Genomic DNA, 25,705 nt, shown 5'->3' with positions numbered 1-25,705 from the left:
ATTGTCTATACACTCTAATGCTCTTTCCTTTTCTTTTCCAACATCTGCCCTCCGACTTCTCTGCCGAGAGTGGAACATACTTGAAGCCCCTGACCTTGGGCTGAAGAATGGGTGCCTCAACGTCTGTTCCCTAACGGTGATACCTATTACTATCTTACAACTGGAGCTTGGATAACGACTCGACCATGAAACCTTGGGCTGAGGAAACGTGCCAGAGCCGTGTTCTTACGCTCCAACCAACAGAAAAAATACACACGCTTACGCAAAGCTTCTTACCCGTCTCACGCTGGGGACTGGAAATTTAGATTGATACTTTTTTAATGGAATGGACAGATGCTTTTATGACCCTTTTCTTCTTCTTCCATTCGCCGTTTCGATTCATGAGGTCTTGGTAGTTTTCCGATTTAGCTGGTTTTTTTGTTTTCATGACTGAACTGGCCTTCTGGTCCGAAAAGAAACACTTTTGAGTTCTCTTTCGCTTTCTTGGTGGTTTCGAGAGATGACACCACATTCTCTCGCTTTTGGGGGATTTTTTCTTTTTCTTTATTGCTTTGTTAAGTACATAATACTTTAGATTCAATTGACTTTCTGGCTTCCTTTACTTTTCACTTTCGCTCCACGTGCAACCTCATATGATGATTCAAGAAAAATACCAACCTCCACTACCGCACTATCGTAGAGATTTCCCAATGCTCAAAAGCCGCCGAGACAAACGTGTATAGGAGACTATCTACCTCAGGCAGCCGTCCACCTCGAAGCAAGCAAGCAAGGCGCCAGCCACCTATAGCTCGCACACTCGATTCAGCAGTGCGATACATCCGTCTCTCGCAAGCCCATTTAGGATCGGACAGACCAGCCCCGCGCACCCAATGTACAAAGCACGATTGAAATCACACCGACACGGGGGGCAGTAAGGAGTGCTACTACCGAAGAACGGCGTGTGTTTACCTCAGTTGGCCCCTTTGATTGGCACCACAGAGATTCGAGCGTCTGGTTAGGCTAGTGGGTTGCATTGGTCCGGGAACCACTGGCTTGGGTGGAGGGCAGATAACAAAACTAGGTCGAGGACAGGGATACAAGGGTTTGGGATGAGCGAGGTGGATAGATAACGGGCTTGACGTGTGTGTGTGTGTGTACCATTTCCATTCGTAGAGAAAGGAAAGTATCCCAACAGAAGCATAGGCGCAGTGCAGCGCGGCGAATCTTTTCAGGGCTTCTACTTCTTCCTTCTTCGTCCACGTGCGGCAATGGCTTCGCCTGAAATGTCACGGCAGATTGAGATGTTGCATTTTGCAGTATGCATACAATATCTGCGGTGCTGGGAGATAGGGAAGTAGGTTAAGGGTCATGTGCCATTCTTTCTTGGTTTCCAGCACGGAGAAATAACAAGCGGTGTGTACAAGGGTGAGGATGTTGCTGCGGATGCAATGCCATGCAAGGCAAGAGGGCAATAGTATGGCAAGAAAGAAGGAAATGCAAATGCAGGAGGCAGGCAGGCAAGCCGGAGTAGGTTTTATGAGGAGGCAAACTATTGCAGGTGCAGACGTAGTGCGCGAGCCCTGCTGTTTTCTTTTTCGAGATACTGCCCTTGTTGTTGCAAGGGTGTGACATTCATGCTTTGCAGTATGCAATACACCAGCAGCAGCGGCTGTATCCTGTATGCGCACGTGTATAGAAAATGACTGCATTGCTTTTCGGAAAAATTTAGAGTAAAGTGAGACCAAGAAGCAAAGTGCCGTACGCAGGTTCATACCGATATGGTAATCCGCCCGAGGGTGTTCGGTTTGTTCGTTACTTACCTTAGTAGTAGTGTATCGTGCAATGCACCCTGTGGATATACGGCGAGGCCGGCGGGGCGAACATGACTTAGTGACTTAATTACTGAACGTCTCGAGACGGTACTCAATACTCCATCGAGAATGTTTGCTACTCTTCAGCTTAGCCTTCTCGGAGACCCCATTAATTTGCATGAGAAGAGCTGAGCAGCACAGTCGACCGAGATACTTTATGTATGACCGTTTAGTGCGAGACAAGAAGCCCTGAATTTACAATCGAGGCTACCAAGTATAGCAAGTCGCTTGGATGTACATATCCGTGGTTTGCACATCAGTCACTACTAGGACCATAGGCTTTCAATACCAACAGTCAAGCGGTGTTTGTGGCGCAGGTATCCTTTTTGAGACAGAGCGTGGTGGAGGAGTAGTAGCAGCGAGCATGTCCGAGGTGCGCTGTACCAAGCAAACTCGGGCAGACACGTAAGACGCCGTTAGCAAACAGGTACAAGTATAAGGCAGGTGTTGTGTGCAGGTGAGGTAAAAAGTAGTCTTATCGATAATGAAGGTATGGTGGAGCTTCCAGCAATACGCACTGTTTTGTATGAAGTGCATCGGCCACGCGGGGTCCAATTCTCCATGGCGACTTTGGAGATGACGGTCTCGAAGCAACTGTCAAGTCAAGAAATAACATAACACATTGTCCTGATGGCCCCAGCGAAGATGGGGTGAGTAGTGGAGGCATTGCGAAAAGTGAAATTTCTTACAGTTCGTCCCTCTAACACCACTACAGCAAAGATGCCCCAACCAACCCGCGAGGCATCCCCTTTGCGCCTTTCGTCGACAAAGTGGAAGAGTATGTGACCTCTCGTGCCGATGTCGAGAGCACGCTCAAGAGCTTCCAAGAAATGATCTCGTATGTTTCGGTCTTCTTTACAGCATGAGGCTGCATGTCCCAGCTTCTGCTATCTTGTGTGGTGTATTCTTGCGCATACTCATAAGATCACCAGAAAATACCAATTCATGGAAGTCAACACACAACGGAGAGCTGCAGGTCTCACAGACAAGATCCCCGATATCCAAAAGACACTAGATACAGTGCAATTCCTAAAATCACGCAAGGTTCGTGCTCGCAATGCCAGGAGAAGGAAGAGAGAGAGAGAGAGAGAGCAGAGACAAGATTCTGACTGGAGTGAACTAAACGCATAGCCGGACGCTGAACCCATCGAAACTCTATTCGAATTGAACGACACCTTGTATGCCAAAGCAGAAGTCGGCAAGACCGAGGAGGTTTACCTATGGTTGGGAGTAAGTCATTCGCTCCTACCTTTGAGCAAAGCGAGAGATAGAGAAAGAGTGGAAAAGGTCAAGAGGCACACCACTGACATGGCTGGCTCCGTCCCATTTAGGCAAATGTAATGCTCGCATACCCCATCCCAGAGGCCGAGACGCTTTTGAGCGACAAGCTCGAGGCAGCAAAGTCAGGCCTGGAACACTGCGAGGAGGACTTGAACTTCCTGCGGGAGCAGATCACGGTACGTCTACCGGAAACCAGCTGTCATGAGCACGGCAAATGTACAGTGAGACTGACATCTGGCACAAGACACTCGAGGTTGCAACGGCACGTGTCTATAACTGGGACGTCGGCATGCGACGTAAGGAGAAGGCAGAAGGAAAGACGGATCCGGAGGACGCTGATGAGGCCAATGGTTGAAAGGACTAGGAGCGTTCCGCATGGACATGGAAGTAAGGAAAAGAAAAGATATTCAGGACGATCGGTTCCAGAGAAATGGTGTATGTTCGAAAAAGTATTACTGTCTGTGCAGTCATCACTCGGCAAACATAATGATGGTCATCTCCCGGGATGTTTCACTGCCTTGGAATTCGGACTGGTGGGGGAAGCGCGATTGACGATTCCCCCAAGCTTGTGGTGAGAAACTTCGACAAGTACACCATGAAAAATCATATGTCGCAGAGATAATCAAATTTGTTTTCGTCTGACGGACCAGCACTCGCAACTTTCTTCATCGCCTGTCCATGAGCGCGACTTTACGTGAAAAGGAAGGATGACACTGTTCATAGCGTGGCGCAAATCCTCGGACACAACAGCGTGCACTGCATGGACAGTACTTGAGGAGTAAGCTCAGGCTTGAGAGAGTGCAAGTGGGCTATGGGAGTGCCCTGTGTTCAACGTAGACAATTCTGTGCCGTTGGCATCTGCTGGACGACTTGACTATCACCAAGAAAAACTAAAAGGCCACTGAACGAGGCTGGAGAGTTATTTTTCTGGCCATAGCCCACTTCAAGGAAAAGTAGGTCGAGCATACTAGCCCCCCGAATACACCTTTTGCGCCTGCGCTTTCTAGGCACAACATCCAATCTCGATCATCAATTTGCCATCATAAATCACTGCAGAACCTTGCATTCAACCATAACACCTTAGCGAGAAAAGATGGGCAGACATCATCTCCGTTGACTGCTACTCCTGCTCAAATCAATGCTGCTTCGAATGCTTTCTCCGCTGCGGCTCAGATCCAAGCTCCCTCTAAGGCCATCGATGCTTTTGCGGACCGAGCTACTACTGCTCCTGCGTCGGCGACGCCTCGTCTCCTCGGGGTCCTGCGGGCTGAGACCGCTAACTCGCGCATACAGATTCAGAACGTCGGTGAGGCTGATGACGCCATTCAGATGGCCACTGAGAGATGCGCCAGGTAGAGCTGAGGCGGAAACGCCTATGCTTGGTGCTGCGGGAGTATACGGTGGCCCTGAGGCGTGGCTCGAGAGCTGCTGCAAAGCGGATGGCGGAGCGGCGACACCGGGTGTTATGGCTGGAGAAGTCGGTATGGAAGACGAAGGAGATGGGGCATCGACAATCCACATGCGATGAGATCGTGTGGCCACAAGCTTCGCGACAGTATGGGCAAGAGTGCTATAAGGAGTGACATGGAAGACCGGATATGAGTCCTTGCCTTCATGCATGCCCCGCTCGGAGAGGATGACGGAGATGAAGTGGATGCAGGAAGAGTCCAGAAGTGGTAGAGCGGAAGTGTCAGTGAGGAGCTACTTTCAGTCAGCAAACATAACCTCGAGGGAGGACTAAATTAGACACGCTGTTACTGACCCTGACGTCGACATGCGAGATGTTTCCGATGACGTTGCTATGGCTGTCCAGAACGCAGAGAGAGCTTACACCTTCAGCGTGCATAAGAAGCAGAGCTTCTTTTAGCGGTTTATCGCCGCTATTTTCACAGTCAGCAAGCGATCAGAAGACCCCGATCGTAGATGACGACGGCTAAACTGCTACTTACCTGATAGAAATGACGTTCTGACTACCTAAACCGAGCTCTTTCAGCGTTCTGTTGTGGAGCTGGAAGACTGCGCGAAAATCGGCCATGTTCTCCCAGAAAAAGCGCACGAGTCTAAGCTGACTTAAAACACCAATGACTTCATCGGATCCCTGCTTTCGAACCATGATTCTATGGACGCCACCACCAAATATTTCAACAGCCCGAGTGAGAGTGTCATTATGATCCAGAAAAGCTGGGGGATCCTTCCGGCCAAGGAGATGTTGCACGTCAGCGAGCGGCACAGGCTCATTACTGCCGGCCTTCTGTAGAACAGAATCGAGTTGAGCTGGCTCGGCACCGGCAGGATATGCAAGGTTGGTGACGAGCAAGAGATATGCGTTCAAGTCGTCGTAGTCGAAGGATCCAATGGCTTGGCGCGTTGACTTGTCGTGACGCACAAGGACGACGTTGGGCGGACCAGACTCGATGAGCAGCTTGGTGGCAGCTTCAACGCTCGTGTCAGACTCGACAAAGCGAACTTGCTCTGGTGAGATGATCTCGCCGACCTTGATGCTCCTCCAATCTCTGTCCTGATACTTGTCGCCTGCCGGACTGTGGCGGGCGACCGGAGGGTTGTTGATGAGGTCTTGCAGCGCTTGTTGACTGAAGGAGGGATTTCGCTGACGGGGGGATGACGGAACACCGCGCAGGTTCTCAGCGAAAGACGAGCGGTGCGATACGGATGGGCTGCTGCTGGAAGGTGTGATACGGGGCAGATCCCGTTCCCTTTCTCTTTCTCTACGTTGTGAATTGGCAGGTGTGGAATTCAGGCTCGATAGCGTAGGGTGTTGGCGTCTTGCTGAGGGGGAAGGGGTAGGGGCGAATGAGGACCCGGAAGTCTGTGGTTGCGCTTGTGGCTCTTCCACTTTCGGTGTGTCCGCCGTCTCGCCGTCTTTGGCCATGTTTTATCTTTTGTGTCCTGAGTTCCCGGCCGGATGAGCTGCCGTATCAGGCGGTTTTGACCTCAAGCAGATGAGCAACGCAAAGGCTTTGTTACATCAGCAATGGAAGCAGATCAGAGGAGCGTTCGGTTCACTAACAAGGGGTCCTCGGAATGAGGTCAGCACGAGAAGATGGCGATAAAAGTGCTGCAGAAAGCGAACGCTGCAGACACAGAGGCTATGGATCAAAAGGTTGAGCACTGGAGGCTTTGAACAAATGATCTGGTCGGTGTATTGTATGGTATGTCTTAAGGAAGAATAATGGCTCAAGGTAAGGTAGGTACAGTCGTGAGTCGTCCTCAGGCAGCTACACCTTTCGAGCTGCCCCGCCGTCCGTGCGCTCTTGCTGCGGACGTTCATGTGAAGGTCAGGCAGGGAGAGCGACATCTTCTGTCATCTAATTGGTCAATCGTGCAGGCACAGACGCGGAGTCTACTTTGTACAGTGTACTCCCACACCAGTGGCATGTTTCACAAAGTCCAGTACCTTGCAGTGGCTGGTGTGTCTGCGGCTGCGCCACGAAGTACCTGCCGCTTCACTGCCCGTGCGCAACAGATTATTTTGCAGGTAAACCGAGATAATTATATACGGAGCAGCGTCATCTATCTACAGTATCATACAACGCAAATTGTATAAGCCCCAGTCCTAGAATGCCATCCGTATCTAGAGCAGCGAAAGCTGAGAAGCCGAAGCGACAACGCAAGCGTAAGGCTAGAACTCAAGGTATTCGTTGTCTGGGTTCATATGTCGCACAAAATCCTCACATGCCTGCAGTTTCTTCCGATTCTTCGTCTTCGTCTTCAGACTCGGATTCGTCAAGCAGTGATGAGCAGCCAGTGAAGGAAGCTAAAGTCAAACGCACTAAAGCAAAGACGCGAGAGGTGAATGCCCCCGTCACCCATCTTGTTGCTACTATAGCTTGTGACGAAGAGATGCTGACAACATATAGGCTGTATCTAGTGCGGCAATCAACCCGCCATCAGAGGACACTAAACCCGAGCATGAGGTAGCTCAACAGGTGCAAAGGTCACAAGCAGAAGGTGCCTTTGATGCTTATTATCTCCGCCAAATCACAAAGGAATTTGCAGAAGATCTTGACAAGGTTCGTTCTGCAGCCGACTTCAAGAACACGAGTATCCCAATGCTTGTCGACGCTCTCAAGCAGGGACGCACGTGTTTCACCCAAAATGACCGGCTGAGTATTGAGGAGTCTATCACTCTGCACTCGTCTTGAGGCGTGCCGTGTGTGCCATTACTTCGGCATGTTCCAGCCAACCATTGACACCTGAACCGCAATAAGTCGGTCTCACAAATGTTGTCTATTATGCCGCTCACATCGTATGGACCAGGCTGGACCGACATCCTTCCCCCGGTGGAATGAAGGAGACTGTCATAAAAGACCTCCTACACCGTTCATGCTGATGACACACTGGCATCTATTGCCAATGCTTTCCGATCTTGGAGAGCACGTACCGCAGGACAACATCACCATGAGACCATAACAATGCACTTTATTGCGTTTCCACCGGAAAATCGGATGAGGGATCGAGAAGCTTTCAATATCTTGTGGAGATCCTGCGCACACCCCGGTCATCCATACCAGCCGCGGGTAGCTGAAATGCATGCACCAAACGGAGAAAACTCCGTGAGATACTAGCTGCGTGAGCTTGCAGATCTGTCCTGGTCTACCAATCCCGTGTCATTATGCCACAGAACTAAGCTTCTACGTTCATCGTTATATTCGTGCCTCGTTCTTTCGTACATGCCTTTCGAAGATTACGCCCTGAATAAACTCGCCAATCCTCGACCTGTACCTGTACTTGTACTTGTACTTGTTCTTGTACTTGAACGTTCTTTTACCACAAAATGCATGCTTATGCAGACCTCGTGGTACACGTGTTTGGCAAACAACAAATCAGCTTGCGCCACGGAGTCCTTCTGCTGCTCCTATTGTGAGGGCGCCAAATCTTTCTGAGTGGGTGCTATGTGTAGACAAGCAGTCTGGACCACCAACCGAGTGCCGGGTATCCTTATAATCAATGTTTATCGACACACGTACTTCCTTGAGCGAGACTGGTGACTTACCCAGATGGTGTACAGAATATATCACTATGCGCTTACCACTGCAGTTGAGCGAGAAAGAAAGTCACACTGTCCCCAATGTACATTATAGTAGTGCAAGATAGAGTTTCACCATCCACTATGTAGAAAACATGTTCTGTCAAATGGGGTTCATTATTCAGCAGTTCTGGCCATGAGTGCCCAGGCAGTCGAAAGCAGAATCAAGACCCCTGCGACTCAATCTAGATGTCCTAGTCTTGGGGTATCTGTACAGTATATCCGGATGCTGACAATGCATTCCTGGAAACACTCGGCCGGGCTGTCGACAACAGCTACCAGCTCCAGACACCGTACCACGTACAGGAAACCAAGCGTCGTGAATTCGAGAAATCTTGTATGGAACGGGCAAACTGACGTTGCTTATCATCATCAGCCTACAAGTTTATGAAGCGGTAGTTGCGAAAGTCGGTTCTGGCATGTGTTTCGGTCCCACAATCAATAACCAGAGTTAAAACCATGGAGCCCGAGAGAGCGAGCGGCGTGCAGATCGACAGCTCGCTAATCTGGTGAACAAAGTATTTGCCACACCTTATCGGTGCGGGGGAATGCTGACCACATATGAGTGGCCACAAACCTTGCCTGGTGCGGTGACTGGCAGCGGCTTGTCCCAAGCGATCCGGTAATCTCCATGTTCGCATCCACTCCTTGTCGAGCCTTTATTTACGACCTTGGTAAAGGCACACGCTTGTCCGAGTGCTTCCCCTGTCCAGCTCAGCGGGAGGACGCGGACCATCAGGGACATGGCCTGCAGCCGACTGGAAGGCCATGCAGCTCTCGGCGTGATCGAGGTACCTCTCGTTATCTCAGTAACTTCAACAATCACATGAAATCGCGATTCTAGCGGCTCCTTTTCAATAGAATCAACACAGCGGATAAGAAATCTTTCGTGCATGCAGTGTGCGACTGTGTTATCGGGGCAGTGTCAGGCAGCGTAAAAACCCATTTGTTTCTGGAGAACAATTAGCGTACGTCTTGTTCGCCAAAATACGGCAGGCTTTTCGAACGGCCCGCTGAGCCCATTGGCAGAACTATTCCAATTCAGTTGAGCCAATCAGAACATATATTCGTTTGCTCGCGGGGCAGCCACAAAGCGGCCGGGTGACCGAGGTCCACTGTACTAGAGAATCGGAGAGAAAAGTGAAGCATAAAGCGGTGCCCCGCCCCGATCGAGCAGAACGGCCCCTGGCTCGCACGCGCGATATGGTTGTGCGAGCAGCAGCCACCCAATGATACCAAATATATGTATCAGTGTTTGCCGGCACATCTTTAAGCAGGCAGAGGCGTGGCTCATACAGCTATTTGAGCAGGCTTACGAAGACCCCAACAACTTGAACCTCGGATCTGATACATGTATCATACATTGTTTGTCTCGCAATGTCGAGTTCGACACTATACAGTCAGGAAGCTGGTTAAGCGTTGACGACATAAATTAGCATAAAACGTGTGCGTGTGCGTGGTGCGTGCCGTGCGATAAATGAATGGCCCATGACGTGGGGACGGGTTCTGATTGGTGTTGAGTAGCTCCAAGATCCCAAACCCGATAAGGCAGGAGATCGAGCAGACCCGTAGGCTCAGACCGCATGCCAGATAAACGAGATCTGTGCGACGTTCGATGGGAGCAATCTTCCTAGCGCGGGACCGGACTGAAGGTTATCGAGGCAGTGGCTCCGAGAGCGCGATTGTCCAATCACTGGCTCGTCCTGCGTCACCCCATCCAGCCAACACAGCAAGGCTCTCGATTGAGAAACTCAAAATACAAGTGCAGATGCAACGAGGGGAAGCTACCGCAACGCGCAAGGCTGTTTCCGGGCGAGCAGATCTAGTGAGATCTTCCTGATGGCTTGCGCGCTCCGCAAGACCACGGTAGGCATAGCATAGTTCGGTAGGTACATTCGTCACCTTTATGGTTCGCTTTTACCCTTTGCCAATATTGCCTTGTCCCATGGCGGATCCACCAGCCTGCAGCCTTTATCTTCTTTGCCGTCCCAGCTGCATTTCCCATCTCTTGTATTATGCTCCTTCGAACATTTTCTTCCTTCCAGAAAACCATCGTCAACATTTGTTATTAGACAAATAGACGGCACAACTCATATCATTTCAACACTTTAAGCCTCTTAGCACTTAAGCTTAACCCACTCAAGTACTCATCTTCGCCACTGCCATCGTTCGACGCCAGCACTAGCAATATAAAGCTTCGTCAACGCGTATCATGCCTCCCGTCCGAACCATTCCCGCTGCTAAGCCTCTCAAGACCGAGAGAACGCACGAAGAGAATCAGGAGAGGTATGCACAAAAATCGTAGCTTGTACCATAGCTTCTCAAGCTGACAACGAGCAGAGCTTACATCGCAGCTTCTCGACGAAGTGACCGCAGCCTTGAGGCTCGTGTCGAGTCCGCTCGTCGTGCTTCTGAGATCCACAAGCGCCGCACTGGACGTTCGCTCAGAGTCACCGAGCAGGATGTCGTTAACGAGGAGATGTACGAGGAAGAAGACGACGATTTCCCCATGCAGTATCGTCGTCTTACTGCTCATCTCCAGACCACCAATGCGGATTTCGACCGCAGGCTTGCTGCCTATTTGACCAACCATGTGGCCATGCGAACTGCGTTTGGTGCGACCATGTCAGACAACTATCCCCAGGCCCCGTACATCAATGCCCCTCAATTTGCCAATAATCAAATGGCGCAGTTTCCCCAGCAAAATGCAGTCAACAACATGCTGCCCCCCCAGATGACCAACAGATCTCCACAGAACTTCCGTCAGTCACCTTACACGATGCCTAACCAACAGCAGCACGTCCGCCCAAATGTTCACAGTCGTGCCGCGTCTATCGCCACACCCCAGGAGCTCACCGGACAGTCCACAGGCTCTCACAGTCCTGTTGACATCAAGCACGAGAGTCGCAGAATGTCTATGCCCGCGCACGGGGCCACTGCTCCTAAGCTACAGCCTCAGACCAAGCCAGAGACGATTTCGAGGACATCGTCGTCTGGCAGTCTAGCCAACTTGAAACACGAGGCGGCGCAGCAGCATCAGCCCTCGTCGTTCCCAAACCCATTCGCCGTAATGGGCGGTGACATGTGCAATGGTGCTAACATGCCCCCCTTCACCCTGACTCTGCCCATGGAGTCTCAGCAGTTGTTGGGACCGTCGTTTGACCCCAACGATCCTTTCACTGCTATGCTTCTGGGTAAGCAGGACTACAAGCCTCAGCAGTCTTTCTACAGCTACAACCCGAACGGCGCTTCCAAGGGCAAGGCGTTCAGCCCCATGGCTGGCATGAACCAGACTTTGGCACCCGGTGTGCTTGATGCGAACTTCACCGAGAGCTATGGCACTCCGACTTCAGCGACGGAATCCAACAGCACTCCGCACTTCGGACTCGAGGGCTATCCTTTCGACAACAGCTACAACGACATGTTCAAGACGTCAGCCAGCGGACTCACCACGCCTGGCGAGCATGACTGGGCGAACTTGATCGACGCCAATATTTGGGAGGAGTCGTCTTAGACAGCGACTGCACGACTGTGCTACGATATTCTAATGACTGATGAATGAGTTTATTACTTTTCTTCTCACGATCAGGCGATTTTTGATTCAGACATTGACGGTGCTGATGATCTGTTGAGCATGTACTTTAATATCTTGTTGCGCGACGGACTGTTTTCCATGAGAACGGTTCACTTTACATGTACACACTTAGGGATGGCGTTGTTTGACAGGGGCTTGGAGGCAGAAAAGGAATCAACTTCACTCGCAAGCAACGAATGACGGAGTTAGTGGGAATCGTTGTCAACATGAGAGCTGGCCTAGAAGGTAGCAGCTGACGACACGGAGTACTGCACACAGTTTGAACGTCGCTATGTCCTTTGGCGACTTTTTTCATGATCGTAACAATCCGATCTATAATACAATTTTTTTTTAAATCTATTCGAGATGGGCTCCGATCAATCGTGAACTTACACTTAAAGACACTGCATGTTGGGCAGGTTCTAGTACGAAGGACCTCACAAAGCATGAACAAGGCAAGTGCGCAGATGTCACGACCTCGGGTCCTCAGCTCCGCATTGATACCAACGTTGAAGAAAGAGGGGAAGAGCAGTATAGGAACGCAGGGCATTAGAGCCACCAATAATGAGATCTCAACGGCCACATTTCTTCACGAAGACCCCCTCAAGCGAAGTTCCAGCACGTTTTTGCTGCTGACATCCCGGTAGACGCTTTTCCATGTTGCAGACACGACGACGGATGTTTCACGCGTGTGTGTCTCTCTCTCCATTCCAGCTCCAAGCCTTCCAAGTCGTTGGTACCGTTCGTATATTGTCGATCCTCGTTCTGATACGGGCGCTTCATGGCGTGGGATACATCATACCTACGCAACACGCTTTCCACACAAACAGCAGCAGCGCGAAGCAAACACAGATATTTGGAAGAGCTTCAGATCTCGCCAGACGAACCGAGATGGACGTCTGAATCGGGGAAGCGAGCGAGAGCAATGAACGCATTCAATTCGGCTCGATTCTCATTTCAGATAAGGTAGAAAAAACCCTCCGATGTGGACTTCCATGATCGTTCTTCCTTTCTTCCCCCAGGATCTTGAACTGAAAGGCGAAATTGTGCGATGTTCGTAACATTCGATTTCTGCTATTTCCGACTTGCGAATCGGCGGTACGTTTCGATCGGGAAAAGGGCAAAGGGAAATAATAGGTGGGGAACAGGGACGGACCCCATATAGGCCAATGCTGAGGCATTTTGGATCTGTGCGTAGCTGCTGCTCCTGCTGCTGCTACGTCGTGTTGTCGCACCTTGTCGTTCGGGTCTTGCCTTGTGGAACACACGCTGATCTCGTAGTCGAGATCTCCGGAAGATTGACTTTTGCATTTTGGGTCTCAGACTAGTTGACATGAATCGGAGCCGGTCACAGCCTTTCGAAGCACGTTTTTGACGCTGTGGGTACCTTACCTTATGGCTTGGCGATCTCTTGAGCGATGATGTATCTTGTCTTTGAATCTTTTGGCGTTTCCGTTGCCGGAGCTCTAGCCAGCTAGTGGTGGAGTTAGTTGGCAGGCAGGAAGCTCGAGGACAGTGAGTCGAGTGAGAGTGGGAGATGGAGACAAGAGAGCCGAAATCGAAAAGAAGGAGGACCCCTCCGAAGTCCCTCCAACTCATTGCCATCCTAAGACCGAGAAACGATCCGTAAACCCCGGCTGGCTGAACTGACTCTTGTCTCTCGAGTCTCCGAAGCACAACCACATCGGGCAATACAGCAGAAGAAAGGGCTCAGCGACAATGAGGTTGCTTGCCTGCCACAAGCCACTACGGTCATGATTGTTAAACAACATCGTGGTCTTCTTCTGCTCTCGACAAACTGTTGTTATAGTCCAGTGTCACAGAGTCATTCGCCTTTTGTGTTATATGCATCGAGTACGTCATCATTGTCTTCAGTAACACCGCATAGCGACTATTCACACCACCACGATCGATGCAAACGTGGTATGGCCACGCGAGCACAAGCATCATCGTCACAGGATCTACGTTTTGTAAGATCGAGTCGCCAGGGCGGACATTCACGAACACCGCAAAGATGTAACTACGCCAGCGTGGCCGCCGGCAATGGCGACGAATACGACTACTCACATCTTCAATGGCCCGAAACACCGCGAGGCCACACGCTGCCGACTCCCTACCAGATCTTTGCTCTACCAAAGACTGCACCATACAGCAAGCAGCGCTTCTACGAGCTCGTGAAACTCTATCATCCAGATCGCAGCGGAGGCACCGCAAGCAAAGACACAGCAACAAGCACTCCTCGCCCACGGCAACAACAACAACAACAACAACAACAACAACAACAACACCCCTCCGAAGCGCCAGCAGCAAAGCTCCCTCCCTCGCACCCTTGCCACAACCTCGCGCACTCGCAGAAAATAGAGCGCTACCGTCTCATCGTCGCCGCCCACGGCATCCTCTCCGACCCCGCCAAACGCGCCGCCTACGACCGCTTCGGCACTGGCTGGAGCGACAGCGGACCCGACTCTGTATCCGCGACCAACGCGCGCAACTCGGCCGCGGCCGCCTCTGCCGCAGGATCACGACCGGGGCCCTTCAGCGGCTGGCAGAACCATCCGGACCCAGACATATGGGCCAATGCCACATGGGAAGACTGGGAGCGGTTCCACGCGCGACGAGACCCGTCTCATCCCTTCAACCACCAGGGCCCGACATATATCCGCAACTCGTACTTTGTAACCATGGTGCTGCTTTTCGCATTGATCGGGTCGACGGCCAACTACGGGCGCGCGGACAGCGCCGGGGAGAAATTCCTTGAGGCCAGAGACGCCGTGCACGATCGTGCGAGCAAGGAGCTGAGACGCGTCAGGCAGCAGAGCGAGAGCAGGCATAAGGAGGAGAGAATCAAGTTTTTCGTCAGGCAGAGAGAGGCGACGATGTTGGGGATCGGCGTTGATGAGCTCGTTGAGGATCGGGCGAGCGCTGTGTTGCCCAGGCAGGATACTTGTATGCCGTCGGAGGTGGTTTCGGAGGAGGAGTGGAGCAGGGCGGGCTCTGGTACTAGTGGACAGCGACGGCAAGAGAAGGAAGAAGGAGAGGGAGAAGGACGGTGATTGGGAAGGCACGCACGACGAGACAAGGAAGGAAATACAAGCGCATGATTCTTGCCATCCATCATCGTGATTGCTTTTATCTTTCACCTCCCTAGCAATTGTAGATTCACCGGCACCCCCAAAGGGGTTGGCGTTTTGGAATAGATGTATAGGGTTATACATGTTTCGTTTCATCTCTTTACACTATGAACCGCCCCCATATTGAATTTGTTCTGATACAACAATCACGATTCATTCAGTCCCCTCATGTAAATGCGAGACCGGCTCTGCACCCCGAGACGGAAAGGAAGACTGACGTGACCTACTTCTGCTCCTGTCGCTTGTTTAAACTCCCGCTTTCTCGGGAGAGACATTCAGGTTCCAGTCGATGACGCCGTCGTCGCCGTATCGTTCCTTCAACCACTCGTTGGCTTTCTTGAAGTGCCCGCAGTCGAGCTGTTGAGAAAAAGGAAAGCCAGTCAGTAACAATCATCAAGATAAGAAGGCAAGAGAGAAAAGGTGAGAGAGAAACTTAAAAGAAACTTACGAAACCTCGATGCGCACTCAACGGACTGGGATGCACAGACTTCAACACGAGATGTTTCGAGCCGTTGATGCCCGCCGTCCTCTTCTGCGCCGGCGTGCCCCAGGCCAGAAACACCACACCCCTCGTGCGTTTGGCAGCCACGGTGTCGATGACTTTCTGCGTGAACCTCTCCCAGCCCTTGTTCGCGTGGGAATTAGCCATGTGTGCGCGCACGGTCAGACACGTGTTCAGCAGCAGTACGCCGTTGTCGGCCCAGGGCGTGAGTAAACCGCTGTTGTTAGGCGGCGGCTGGAAAGTCGGGTAGTCCTTGCGCAGGGCGGTGTACATGTTCTTGAGCGAGGGCGGGGCGGGGGTGGGAGGGCGCACGGAGAAGCAGAGGCCGTGGGCCTGGTTGTGGTTGTGGTAGGGGTCTTGACCCAGGATGACGGCTTTGACCGTCGGCAGCGGCGTGTGTCGTGACCAGCTGTAGACGTCGGCGGACGGGGGGAAGACTTTGTGGCCGGCTTCGACCTCGGACTGTAGGAATCTCTTGAGATTCAGGAACTCTTTGGACGTGATTTCGTCTTTGAGCACGCTCAGCCAGCTCTCGTCCAGCGTGTGGATCTCGAGCTGCAGCAGGGCTTTCTGCTCGTCGCTGAGCGTGGATAGCCATTTCCCTTTGTCGAATGCGATTGGAACGGCGGGTTCGGTCGAGGGCTTCGAAGGGTTGTTGTCTTTTGCGACTGACGAGGGGGACGTTTTGGGCGGACCGAAGAAAGAGGTGATGGAGGCGTTCGCCTTGGGTTTCTTGACTTCGGCCGTCGCCACATCGGCTGCCTTGCGCTTGAGCGACATGCTTGTGTGGTTTGTGGGGAAATTGTCTTGCCGTTAGAACGAACTCGATACAATGCTGATGGTGAAGATGTCTGGTGAAGATGTCTGGTGAAGATGTCTGGTGAAGATGTCTGGTGAAAGAGAGAGAGAGAAGACGACGACATGACGATTAATCTATTCGCGGACGCGTTCTGAGCGCGTCGCTCGTGTTCTTTCCTCTTCTGTTTGCTCTTTCCTCCACAACTCACCGGGCATCGAGCCGATAAGCCGATAAGCTCACGCGCTACGAAGCAATAGCCAGAAGCTTATCTGCCTGTCGCGCCACTGCACTGCACTGTAAGAGGGCAGTGCGTGCCGTGGCTGTGCGAACCATGACGATATCTTATGCTCGGCCTGACGTACACTGAGGTGTCTACCTTCCATATCCATTGACATGCAATCGAGAAGCAAGACAAGAGTAACTTAGGAAAAGGTAAGATGAGGTATAGCAGATAAGGGGGGGGCTATAGAGAATAAGGTGAGGCAAAATGGAGTACGGCAGAGTAGCGTGCCTGGCACTACAATACAATACCTTATATACTGCAGTGCCACACTTGCACTACCTCAAGCTCTTGTGCTAGTAGTATAACAACGTCGATGACATAGCCATATTTTATACCCCTCTTCTCATCCTCAATCAAGTCTTTTCTTCCTCACTGCAACAACTTCCCCTACATCCAACCCAACGACTCCATCGACTCCCATCACAACCACAGAAACCAGTCGACATAATGTCGTCACAAATACCTGCCGAAGCTCCACCTCCATACAGTGCTGCCACATCAGGCGCTCCCTCTGGTGATCCCTCTCGTGCTTCCAACAGTGGCGGCGCATCATCATTCCTGCATCCAAACCGCGCTCGCAATGGCATCCCACCCGCCGACAGACGCAGCATGGAAGACGAGGGACGTCGCTTGCCACCTGGCTGGGTTCGCCAATACGACGGCACAAACGCCCACCAGTTCTTCGTCGACACTCGCGCCGATCCTCCCCGCAGCATCTGGCATCACCCATACGACGACGAGCAATACCTGTCTACTTTGACGTCTGAAGAGCGAGAACGAATCCAGGAAGAGCAGCGCGTGCCCACCCCTGCTGACCTCCTCGCCGAAAGCTCAGACGAAGAAGACGCCGCTCACCACGCCCTTCCATCCAAGGGCAAATCCTCACACACAACCTCTGCTGCTGCTGCTGCTGCTGCTGCTGCTACTGCCGCCGGCGCTGGCGCATCTTCTTCTTCCTCCTCATATGGCACAACCCCCCAGTCCGACGAGCAAATCAGCGGCGTGCACCGCCTGGGCCGCAAAATGAAAGACAAAGTGACGAGCACAACTCACCAACAACGCGAAGTCGAGCGGCAAAAGCGCGCCGAGGAGGAACGACAAGCGTACGAGCGCCACCTCGTCTACCGCCGCGCCATGCAGCGAGCGATGCAGACGGGCCAGCCCCAGCTCATCGGCAAAGACCGCCAGGGCAAAGACGTCTACATCGAGCCTCCCGGTGGTATGCAGGGCGCCTATTACACCCAGAACGGACGCATGATCAATCCCTACAGTCAGGGCCCCTACACTAATCCTAATGCTCGCTTCATCACCCCTGCCATGCCTTATCAGAGACCTTATGGATATGGTTACGGTGGCGGAATGGGGCTGCCGTTGATCGGAGGTCTTGCTGGTGGAATGATGCTCGGTGGCCTCATGTTCTAGGCTTTGTTTTGCTCTTCGTTTTCCCTTGCTTGCCTGCTTCGATGTAGTAGTCCTACTTCTTGAACTCTAGGACCTAGCAGAATCAGCATGCTCTGACTTGGTCTGGCGCGGTGCGATCGGGTCTGGCTCACACAACGACGACTACGACAATGAGAACGATACCCCCGAATCTCTTTCTTCTTGTATTCTTTGCTCATAAAACCCAACCGAAAAAATCCTGTTATTCCTCAATGAATAATGGTGCTGCTAATCCTAGCAATCCTATAGTCGATAGCAATGGAATGTATCCATCGGTCTCTCACACAAAGTTGGTCATTATGGGCAATTCGGGCTCTCTTTGGAGTTTGTTCTTCACACTCTTCAACCAAAAAAAAAGAAGGGAACAGGAAAATATACAACAAGAACGAAAGCACCAAGTCGGAGAAAGAACCACGTATAAAAAAAAAGTGAAGTAAAAGTAAAAGAACAGATTGACAATAAAACGCCTTTCCGTATGTTTAGACTGCGGGTTGGTGGGGGGGGGGGAGGCCAGAGTCTGTCTGCTTGAAAGCGAAAAGGAGCAAGAAAGCAGTGGAAACCCCCGCCCACGGTCCCGCCAGTCTTTCACCCGTCCACCACCGTCCATATGCGATGCTTGTATGCATGTCTGTGTTCCCCTGTCCCCCTCCATTTAAACCTTGTCTCGCCCTGGCGCTCTCTTGACCCTGGTGATTGAGAAGTGACACTACTACCGCGTCCATGTAAAATACAACCCACTGCCTTTCCATCGTTTATTAGAAAAGTTGGAAGGCAGGAGTTCAAGAAGACTAATGGACCCACCACTGCCAGTACTCCCCTTTACCTCATTTGGACCTCCCCAATTCCCCGTTCTGTTTTTTTTTCCTTTTCTCGTCCTCCTGTTCATTGTAATACAATTCAGCCAACCATTTCGTACAGTCCGCATAGCAATCTCAAAGCTGTCTTGTCCACTTCGGGCATGCCCAGTGCCCCGAGCACAGTCTCCCTCATAGGTCGAGGGTCTCCCTGCAGCATGTCGCCGGCGGCCGAATCGTCGTCGTCGTCGTCGTCGTCGTCGTCTTCGTAGTCGTCCAGTGCGCCCATCTTGCCCTGGCTGTCGTCAGAATGTCCTGCGTGCCTCAGAGAATCCAGCCGTTTCCCGCCCGTCAAACCGGCCTTGTCCACGAGGCGGACGAGCATTTCTAGCCCTCTGTGCGTTATCAGTCCCAGACCTTGATGGTCAGGCTCGAGCACCGGCATGTGACCTGCCTGTCCGCGCTGCGCTTGGTGTTGCGTTTGCTGTCGCGGCAGTGTCAGAAGAACGTAGGCCATACGCAACAAACCGCTTGCCCATCGATCTTCCGACTCCAGCCATGTCCTTGCTAAATTTAGCTCTCCACTATCAGACGAGTGTGATACCGACGGCACCATCGAGGCGAGGATATCTGCTGCCAGCATGCCCTGCGTCAGCACAGCCTGGCGGGCTTCAACGGTGCGCATCTCCGTCTGGTTCGATAGCAGTCTTTTTGATCGTTCCGGGAGTACAGAGATGCTCAGCCCGAATGCAGCAGTCAATAGTTCTGCCGGGGACGTCGCTTCCGATGACTGTGGCATGTGGCCAGATGAAAAGATACTTCGATAGAGTGATCTGTTGGGCTCCTGTCGAGCTAGAAGCTTGGCGAGACAGTCGACGGCGAGAGGTAGCTGGCGATGTGCCAGAGGTGTGTACGGCGAGAACCGGAATGCCGCGTCTCCAGACATGGATGGAGGTGGTTGAGGAGCAAAGACCAGGATGAACTGCAACACGTGCAGTGCATCGTCCCGCGAGGGCAGCTCCAGAACGCCTGTGACGTTGGAGAGGAACGTTATCACATCTTTGTAAAAGTCTGCTACATTCTTCGCATTACGAAGCAGCATATTTCGAGTGCCCAGCAGTCTGATCGCATTAGAAATGAACCCGATGACTGGGGCAGACGAAAGCAGGCGATGGTTGCCTTCGATGAAAGAGAAATTCCTCAAGAGCTGAGTAACGGCAATAAGACGATCAGCGGCTCGATCTAACTCGTACGCGGCTGTACCGAATGCTGGCACCTCTTGCAGAGTCTCCGCTTCATTACGACATGCGCGCAGAATGTCCTCGTACGAAGAGAGGTCAAGGGCGTCAGACACTTCGGCGGCATCTTCAGACAACAAGTCGAGTTGATCTTCACCACAATCGACCAGAATATCAGTCAGATCCTGACATTTTTCGAGCTCCATAGAGATGCGTAGATCCATCGATAACAGTGTTAAATGATCGAGGGCGTAGCGCACTTCCGAGTGGATCCCAGATTGCAGACTTAAAGTCAAAGCGCGTAGATCTATCACACCCATCTCCTCGATAGCAGGGACATCTGGAACGAGTCTCTGGAGAGAATCGCCAAGGCTGAACAAAGGCAGCACATCGTACCCACCGTGGAACTCGAGGGTGCGTTTTTTTGTCTCGTACTCGGTCGATTCCTCCACAGGCATTTGCTTGACGGAAAGTGTGCTGGCTTCGCGCTTGATGGCAGGCGTTCCATTGAATTGAGCGGGCTCGATTTTGGCCATCATGCTTGGAGAAGGAGCTGACCTAACTTCGGTATGATCTTGAATCTGCGCTGGCTCCATCCTGCTCAGGCTGGAATTCCTCCTGTGGTCCATGGGAGTTTGGGGCTGATGCAGATTCTTGAGCTGAGGCGTCCCGATACCATTGCCGGCCGGAATCGAGGTCTGTCTTTGTAACGGTGTACCCTGTTGGCTCTGCTGACTCATGATCGAAGCAGCTCGTTGCTGTTGTTGGTGTTGTTGTGCCTGCTGCTGCTGCTGTTGTTGTTGCTCACGCTGTTGCTGCTGCTGTTGCTGCTGCTGGGCCAGTGCTTGTGCCTGCTGTTGTTGCTCGCGCTGCTGTTGCTGCATTTGCATTTGCTGTTGCTGTTGCTGCTCTTTTTGTTGCCGCTGTTGCAATTGCTGTTGCTGTTGCTGTTGCTGCGCTTGTTGCTGTGCTTGTTGTTGCGCTTGCTGCTGCTGCTGCGCTTGTTGTTGTTGTTGTTGTTGTTGTTGTTGTTGTTGTTGTTGTTGTTGTTGTTGTTGCTGTTGCTGTTGCTGCTGCTGCTGTACCCTTTGCTGCATTTGCTGTTGCATTTGCTGCATCTGCGCAAAAGATGACTGAGCCTGGCTTTGATCGGCCGCTGCTGTAGGCGAGCCTTGTCCACTGGAGCCCATGCCGGCCATCTGTCGTGCTTGCAGTTGAGCCGCCTGCTGTTGACGCTGCGCCAGTCGCGCTTGCATGTAGGTCCTCTCGTAGCTGCCAAGGACATTCTCGAAAGTGGCTTTCAGCTCTTGGGCTGCGGATGGATACTGCTGCGGGGGATATTGCAGCTTTTGCGCAATTGCAGGCCACATGTTAGTCGCGCTTGCCCTTTGCGAACCTCCAACTTGCAAGACACAGGCCCAAAGGTAGTAAAGACTGAGTGGCCTGCCGCAGATAGGAGGGTGTGGATTAAAAGGCTTGCCCTGCTGTTGCATATATGTTGCCAAGTTCCGAAGCCAATGTTGTTGCTTTTCAGCCCCCGAGCCTGCACCGGCGGCGCCTTGAGCATTCATATTACCGTTGGGTGACGACTGATTCGGCTGTTGCGCCGCTCCGGGGTTGAACATGTTTGGCTGTTGTCCCGTCCCAGGTCTCGAACCCGAGAGATTGTTTGGCTGGTTGGCTTGATTAGCCTGCATCTTCTGCTGGGCTTGTTGTAGGCGTTGCTGATATATCCTCTGCTGGTATTGCTGTTGCAACTGTGGATTCGCTGCCATGTTCATAGCAGAAGGAGTCGCGGCCCCAGACATGGACATGCCCATGGACGCGGGTGTGCCTGCGCCAAAGTTTTGGTTGAATGGCTGGACGGGATTGAAGCCCTGTCCAGCATTGCCCTGCCCTTGCATCAAGTTGGGCGTTCCTCCGCCGTGATTCGACATTGTGGGCGACATGGCGGCGGGCATGCCTTGCGGGGTCTGATTGAAGGTAGCCGGGGATGCGGTGGACATGCGCTGCGCCGGGTGGGGTGGCGGGCGGAAATGCTGGTTCTGCATCGTGGGCGATGGGGTGGCATTCGCAGAACCAGCATGTTGAAGGTGTTGATATGGTGTGGGAGCTTGGAATTGCGGCTGTGGTGTCGATTGATGGGGTGCTGAGAAGGGTGGGAAGGGTTGCGCATTCTGCATCGGTGTTTGCGATCGCGAGAGGCTCATGGGATTCTGACCAGGCCGGGGTGAGGCAGCCATGCCGTCGTCACCTGGTCTCGGTCGCTTCGAGGGGACAATTGGATTGACATTGTATGTAGGGTTGCCAAAGGTAGCTTGAGGATTGACGCTGCCATTCTGCATGCCCTGCGGCTGCATGGGGTTGTTCTGGAATTGGTTCATGTCAAAGCCGCTATTCTGGACGTTGGCCTGGTTGTAAAGGGCAGCCATTGACGATGGGTTCATCATGTTCTGCGAGCCCGCATCTTGCATAAAGACGCCGTTGGACGAAGGCTGGGGCCAGGCGCTCATGGTCGGCAGACAATACTACAGCAACGGCATAGGGCAGGCCTGTAACACAACAGATGATTAGCGGGAGAAACAACCTCTTAGGGTGAACCGTGGACTAGGCGCGGGGAGGGGCGCGTGGCAGCGAGTCGAAATCAATAGGCAGAGAGAAGGGTCAGTGAGTGTGTGAGCAATAGGCAAACATCAAACAGCAAAAGCTCATCAAATCCATCAGACTAGCAGCCGGCCAGAGACGCGTCCCATCAGAGAGAGAGCATGTGAAATGGCTAGCGCATCACGAGCCAACGCGTCTGTGTATGGGACTGGGTCTTGGTCTGGGTCTCCGAGGCCGATAGAGAGAGATGAGGCTGTCGGTCAGAAGAGGGGGGCGCGCTGTGTGCTGTGTGGGAGGATAAAGAGTCACGTCATGCGCGGTGTGACGAAAGAAAGGGCATAAAACACGGGCTAAAGAGACACAAGGGGGGGAGGTATGTACCTGGAACATGTGCTAAAGGGTAATAATGTATAGCGATAGAAGCAGCTCACGTATAAGGTAATCTTTGGGCGCCAGTAAAGACAAGACAAGCTGTTGAATCGTGACGCGCGTAGTTGCCGTCCGGTGCACTGTACTGCGCTGCGCTGCTCTGCTGTGCTTTGCTTTGCTGTGCTTTACACTTGCTAGAGCCCACGTTTCCCCATTCTTCCAAGCCTTTTTCCATTCGGCCTCTCGGCTGTGCCTGGTGGTCCGTGTGTCGTCCTTCTCTTGGGCTTACGTAATCTCTCATTGAGGCTGGCGAAGAAAATAGAGTTGTGTGCTGCTCTCATGTTGCTTGCTTGCTTGCTGTGCTGCAACGCTGGTCGGGTCCGTGCAGCGTCACGGAAATAGCAGCGTGCCAAGTGGATGGAAGAGAGCCCCAGCACGGAGGAGATCATTTTGGTGGCAGAGAGAAAAGAGAATGCACAACAACGAAAACGAGTACGAGGAGAAGAAAACACAATGGTCTTCGGGGCTAAATAATCGTTGGCATTGTCTAGGGGAGGGTACCTTATGCGGGGCCGGCCTAGTCTCCCTGTCTAAGGTGCGCGGATTGTGGTGTTGGTTCGCATAGAAAGTCAAGGCGCTTTCTGGAGAAGCTCCACCACACGCACCTGAGCTAATCTATCCTCCTTCACCTACCTTGTATTCGCCTATTACAGTCTTCTGAATCTTCCTGGACACATTTGCTTCTTTTACTACAAAGATTTGTGCTTTGTAACTATTGTATACTGATCTTGAATTAATCTCTGATCTATCTGATTCGTTTTTGGTACTTGACTCTGTCCTTTCTATTGGCACAACTGGTTATCCTTCACTTGACTTATTTGTACGAATCCTGATGATCTGCAGTGTTCAAAACACAATGCAACCTACGAAGTGCGCGTCTGCTGGTGATCTGATTTGATTGACACGAGCCCTACAAAAACCATGATCCATGCACGTGCATACTACTTGATCAACACCGTCAATCTCTCACTTCATGCTGCTGCGAAACCAAGGCTCGTCGGAACTGTATTCAATTGTAGCCTTGAAATCACTTCTGGTATATGCGTTGATGGATTATCCATCGTTCTTGTCATCCTCGATGCAGCCTTTCCTTCTGCCTACCTCATTCTGTGGTCTCATCAAGCTGGACTCCCTGCGCCTGCACATGACCCTTTGCTTCGTCCTTTGCTTTCTCCAAGAAGATGGCCTGCTCAACCTGACTCTTGTCTAGATCGACGAAAAATAGCAAGAACAGGAAGCTGGCCACACTCAATGCAAAAAGGAAGTAGAATGGCGCGCTGTTGTTCTTTGATGGCGATGCATCGATGATGGCTGAGGACACCAGCGGGCCAATGAAAGCGGACGTCTTGCCGACAATGCTGAAGAGGGAGAAGAATAGAAACTCTCTACCACGAGGCGTCACCTCGGGAATCATGGTCTGACTGTATGCATACCAGGGACAGACGAAAAGGCCGTAGAAAGTCTGGTACACCCAGAACTCCCATGCGTTGTGGAAACCGAAGTTCTGCGGATGGGACGTAAGCCTTTGGTCACAGTGCATGTGCCGTTGAGATCAGAATGACTAACCTGTGTCCAGATACCAATCATACCCCAGCCATCCAACAAGATCATAGCACCAGCGACGATGTTGGACATGAACTTCGTCGATAATTGAAATTTCTTCTGCACGAACCCTATTCATGCTGTTAGTGACTGACCACCATGTCAATAGGTGCTTGCTTCAACATACAAAACGAATAAATGCCAGCTGCCTGTGCTGCAATACCAACAAGAAGCAGATAAGTCAGCTCAAGGGTGTTGTAAGTAACAACAGCATTCTGCAGCGTCCCAATGACTGTCACTGATGTGTTCAATGAATCACCTAGCAGGAAGTAGCCTGTATATACATTAGCCCGATTCGAGTCATAGTCGTTGGGGACACTAACCGATCAGATAGCAGAGGGACTGGCGCAGTTGCCACACTTGGGTCGTAGCACTCCACAATTGCTTGAAGCCAGCAATTATGATGTTGTCGGTCGTGTCTAGACCTGGTCTTCTCTTCTCCAAGATGAACCAGGGAATACTCAGGAGTAGCCAAACACCACTGGCGATGGCGATGAGAACACTCAGACCCCAGTTGTTGTTTGCGGTCGAGTCATTGACATGCAACCCGAACATTATTCCGACAATCACAGCCAAGATAATGATCTCGCCGAGGGACTGTACAGTGAAGGCGACATTGCTCAGCTCGTTACGTTTCATCGAGTCTTGCTTCTCAAACTCCTCTTGGGTAATGGCACCCTTTTCGTACAGCAAGGCGCTTTCACGAATCTCTTTGGTGTTCCTTGCAAGTCCCGGGAAAGCAGCAGTCCAATATGTCAGAGTGAGCTGATAGGACAGTAAGCCAACGATGTAAAGGCCTACACCGGTCCTCCACTTGTCCTCGGTGTGCACTCCGAGCCATCCAAAACCAATGGCGTATGCGACAGTGCTCAGGAAGATCAAGATTTGGGACGGAAAGTGCCAAAGTCCGCGAAGGATCCGATAACGAGGAAGAGGACGATCTGAATAGCAAACGACATGCCATTGCAGAGCAAACTATGGAGTTGATGGTGCGATTCGAGCCTGCGAAATAGAGGATTCCGCTATCGCCGGCAGCCTGGTACATCAGGTTCTGAAATGCCGTAGGGCCAAAGTTGAACAACGAAAGTCCATTGGCACCAACGTAGTAGCTGGAAAGGTCAGTATAACACT

General features: G+C 52.0%; 7 protein-coding genes across 8 annotated transcripts; 4 read left to right on the top strand and 3 right to left on the bottom strand.

Moving 5' to 3' along the window:
- Window positions 1–2,480: 2,480 nt before the first annotated feature.
- Window positions 2,481–3,486, top strand: AAFC00_004122 (uncharacterized protein; the record flags this gene model as incomplete). Of its 2 annotated transcripts, none has more annotated exons than XM_069343708.1 (6): window positions 2,481–2,500; window positions 2,566–2,688; window positions 2,783–2,894; window positions 2,982–3,080; window positions 3,182–3,307; window positions 3,376–3,486. In XM_069343708.1, 6 exons carry the CDS (start codon window positions 2,481–2,483, stop codon window positions 3,484–3,486), a joined length of 591 nt encoding a protein of 196 aa, XP_069202260.1. The 2 variants fall into 2 exon arrangements, with proteins under 2 accessions (XP_069202260.1, XP_069202261.1); XM_069343709.1 differs by having other exon boundaries at window positions 2,496–2,500.
- A 749-nt stretch (window positions 3,487–4,235) lies between these two features.
- AAFC00_004121 (uncharacterized protein) lies at window positions 4,236–6,021 on the bottom strand (the record flags this gene model as incomplete). The annotated part of the gene is made up of 3 exons (XM_069343707.1): window positions 4,236–4,832; window positions 4,894–5,011; window positions 5,081–6,021. The coding sequence occupies 3 exons, from the start codon at window positions 6,019–6,021 to the stop codon at window positions 4,236–4,238; spliced, it is 1,656 nt and encodes a 551-aa protein (XP_069202259.1).
- A 689-nt stretch (window positions 6,022–6,710) lies between these two features.
- Window positions 6,711–7,294, top strand: AAFC00_004120 (uncharacterized protein; the record flags this gene model as incomplete). The annotated part of the gene is made up of 3 exons (XM_069343706.1): window positions 6,711–6,783; window positions 6,835–6,941; window positions 7,010–7,294. The coding sequence occupies 3 exons, from the start codon at window positions 6,711–6,713 to the stop codon at window positions 7,292–7,294; spliced, it is 465 nt and encodes a 154-aa protein (XP_069202258.1).
- Window positions 7,295–10,390: 3,096 nt separating this feature from the next.
- Window positions 10,391–11,692, top strand: AAFC00_004119 (uncharacterized protein; the record flags this gene model as incomplete). The annotated part of the gene is made up of 2 exons (XM_069343705.1): window positions 10,391–10,464; window positions 10,519–11,692. 2 exons carry the CDS (start codon window positions 10,391–10,393, stop codon window positions 11,690–11,692), a joined length of 1,248 nt encoding a protein of 415 aa, XP_069202257.1.
- A 3,437-nt stretch (window positions 11,693–15,129) lies between these two features.
- On the bottom strand, window positions 15,130–16,165 carry AAFC00_004118 (uncharacterized protein; the record flags this gene model as incomplete). Its single annotated transcript, XM_069343703.1, has 2 exons — window positions 15,130–15,240; window positions 15,332–16,165. The coding sequence occupies 2 exons, from the start codon at window positions 16,163–16,165 to the stop codon at window positions 15,130–15,132; spliced, it is 945 nt and encodes a 314-aa protein (XP_069202256.1).
- Window positions 16,166–16,914: 749 nt separating this feature from the next.
- On the top strand, window positions 16,915–17,889 carry AAFC00_004117 (uncharacterized protein; the record flags this gene model as incomplete). The annotated part of the gene is made up of 1 exon (XM_069343702.1): window positions 16,915–17,889. One exon carries the CDS (start codon window positions 16,915–16,917, stop codon window positions 17,887–17,889), a length of 975 nt encoding a protein of 324 aa, XP_069202255.1.
- A 915-nt stretch (window positions 17,890–18,804) lies between these two features.
- AAFC00_004116 (uncharacterized protein) lies at window positions 18,805–22,452 on the bottom strand (the record flags this gene model as incomplete). Its single annotated transcript, XM_069343701.1, has 1 exon — window positions 18,805–22,452. One exon carries the CDS (start codon window positions 22,450–22,452, stop codon window positions 18,805–18,807), a length of 3,648 nt encoding a protein of 1,215 aa, XP_069202254.1.
- Between the last annotated feature and the right edge of the window lie 3,253 nt (window positions 22,453–25,705).

Source organism: Neodothiora populina, assembly GCF_041146345.1.
Source record: "Neodothiora populina strain CPC 39397 chromosome Unknown canker_contig_17, whole genome shotgun sequence".
Lineage (NCBI taxonomy): Eukaryota > Fungi > Ascomycota > Dothideomycetes > Dothideales > Dothioraceae > Neodothiora > Neodothiora populina.
The sequence above is the reverse complement of the archived record's forward strand: the minus strand, read 5'-3'. Positions and strand labels throughout refer to the sequence as shown.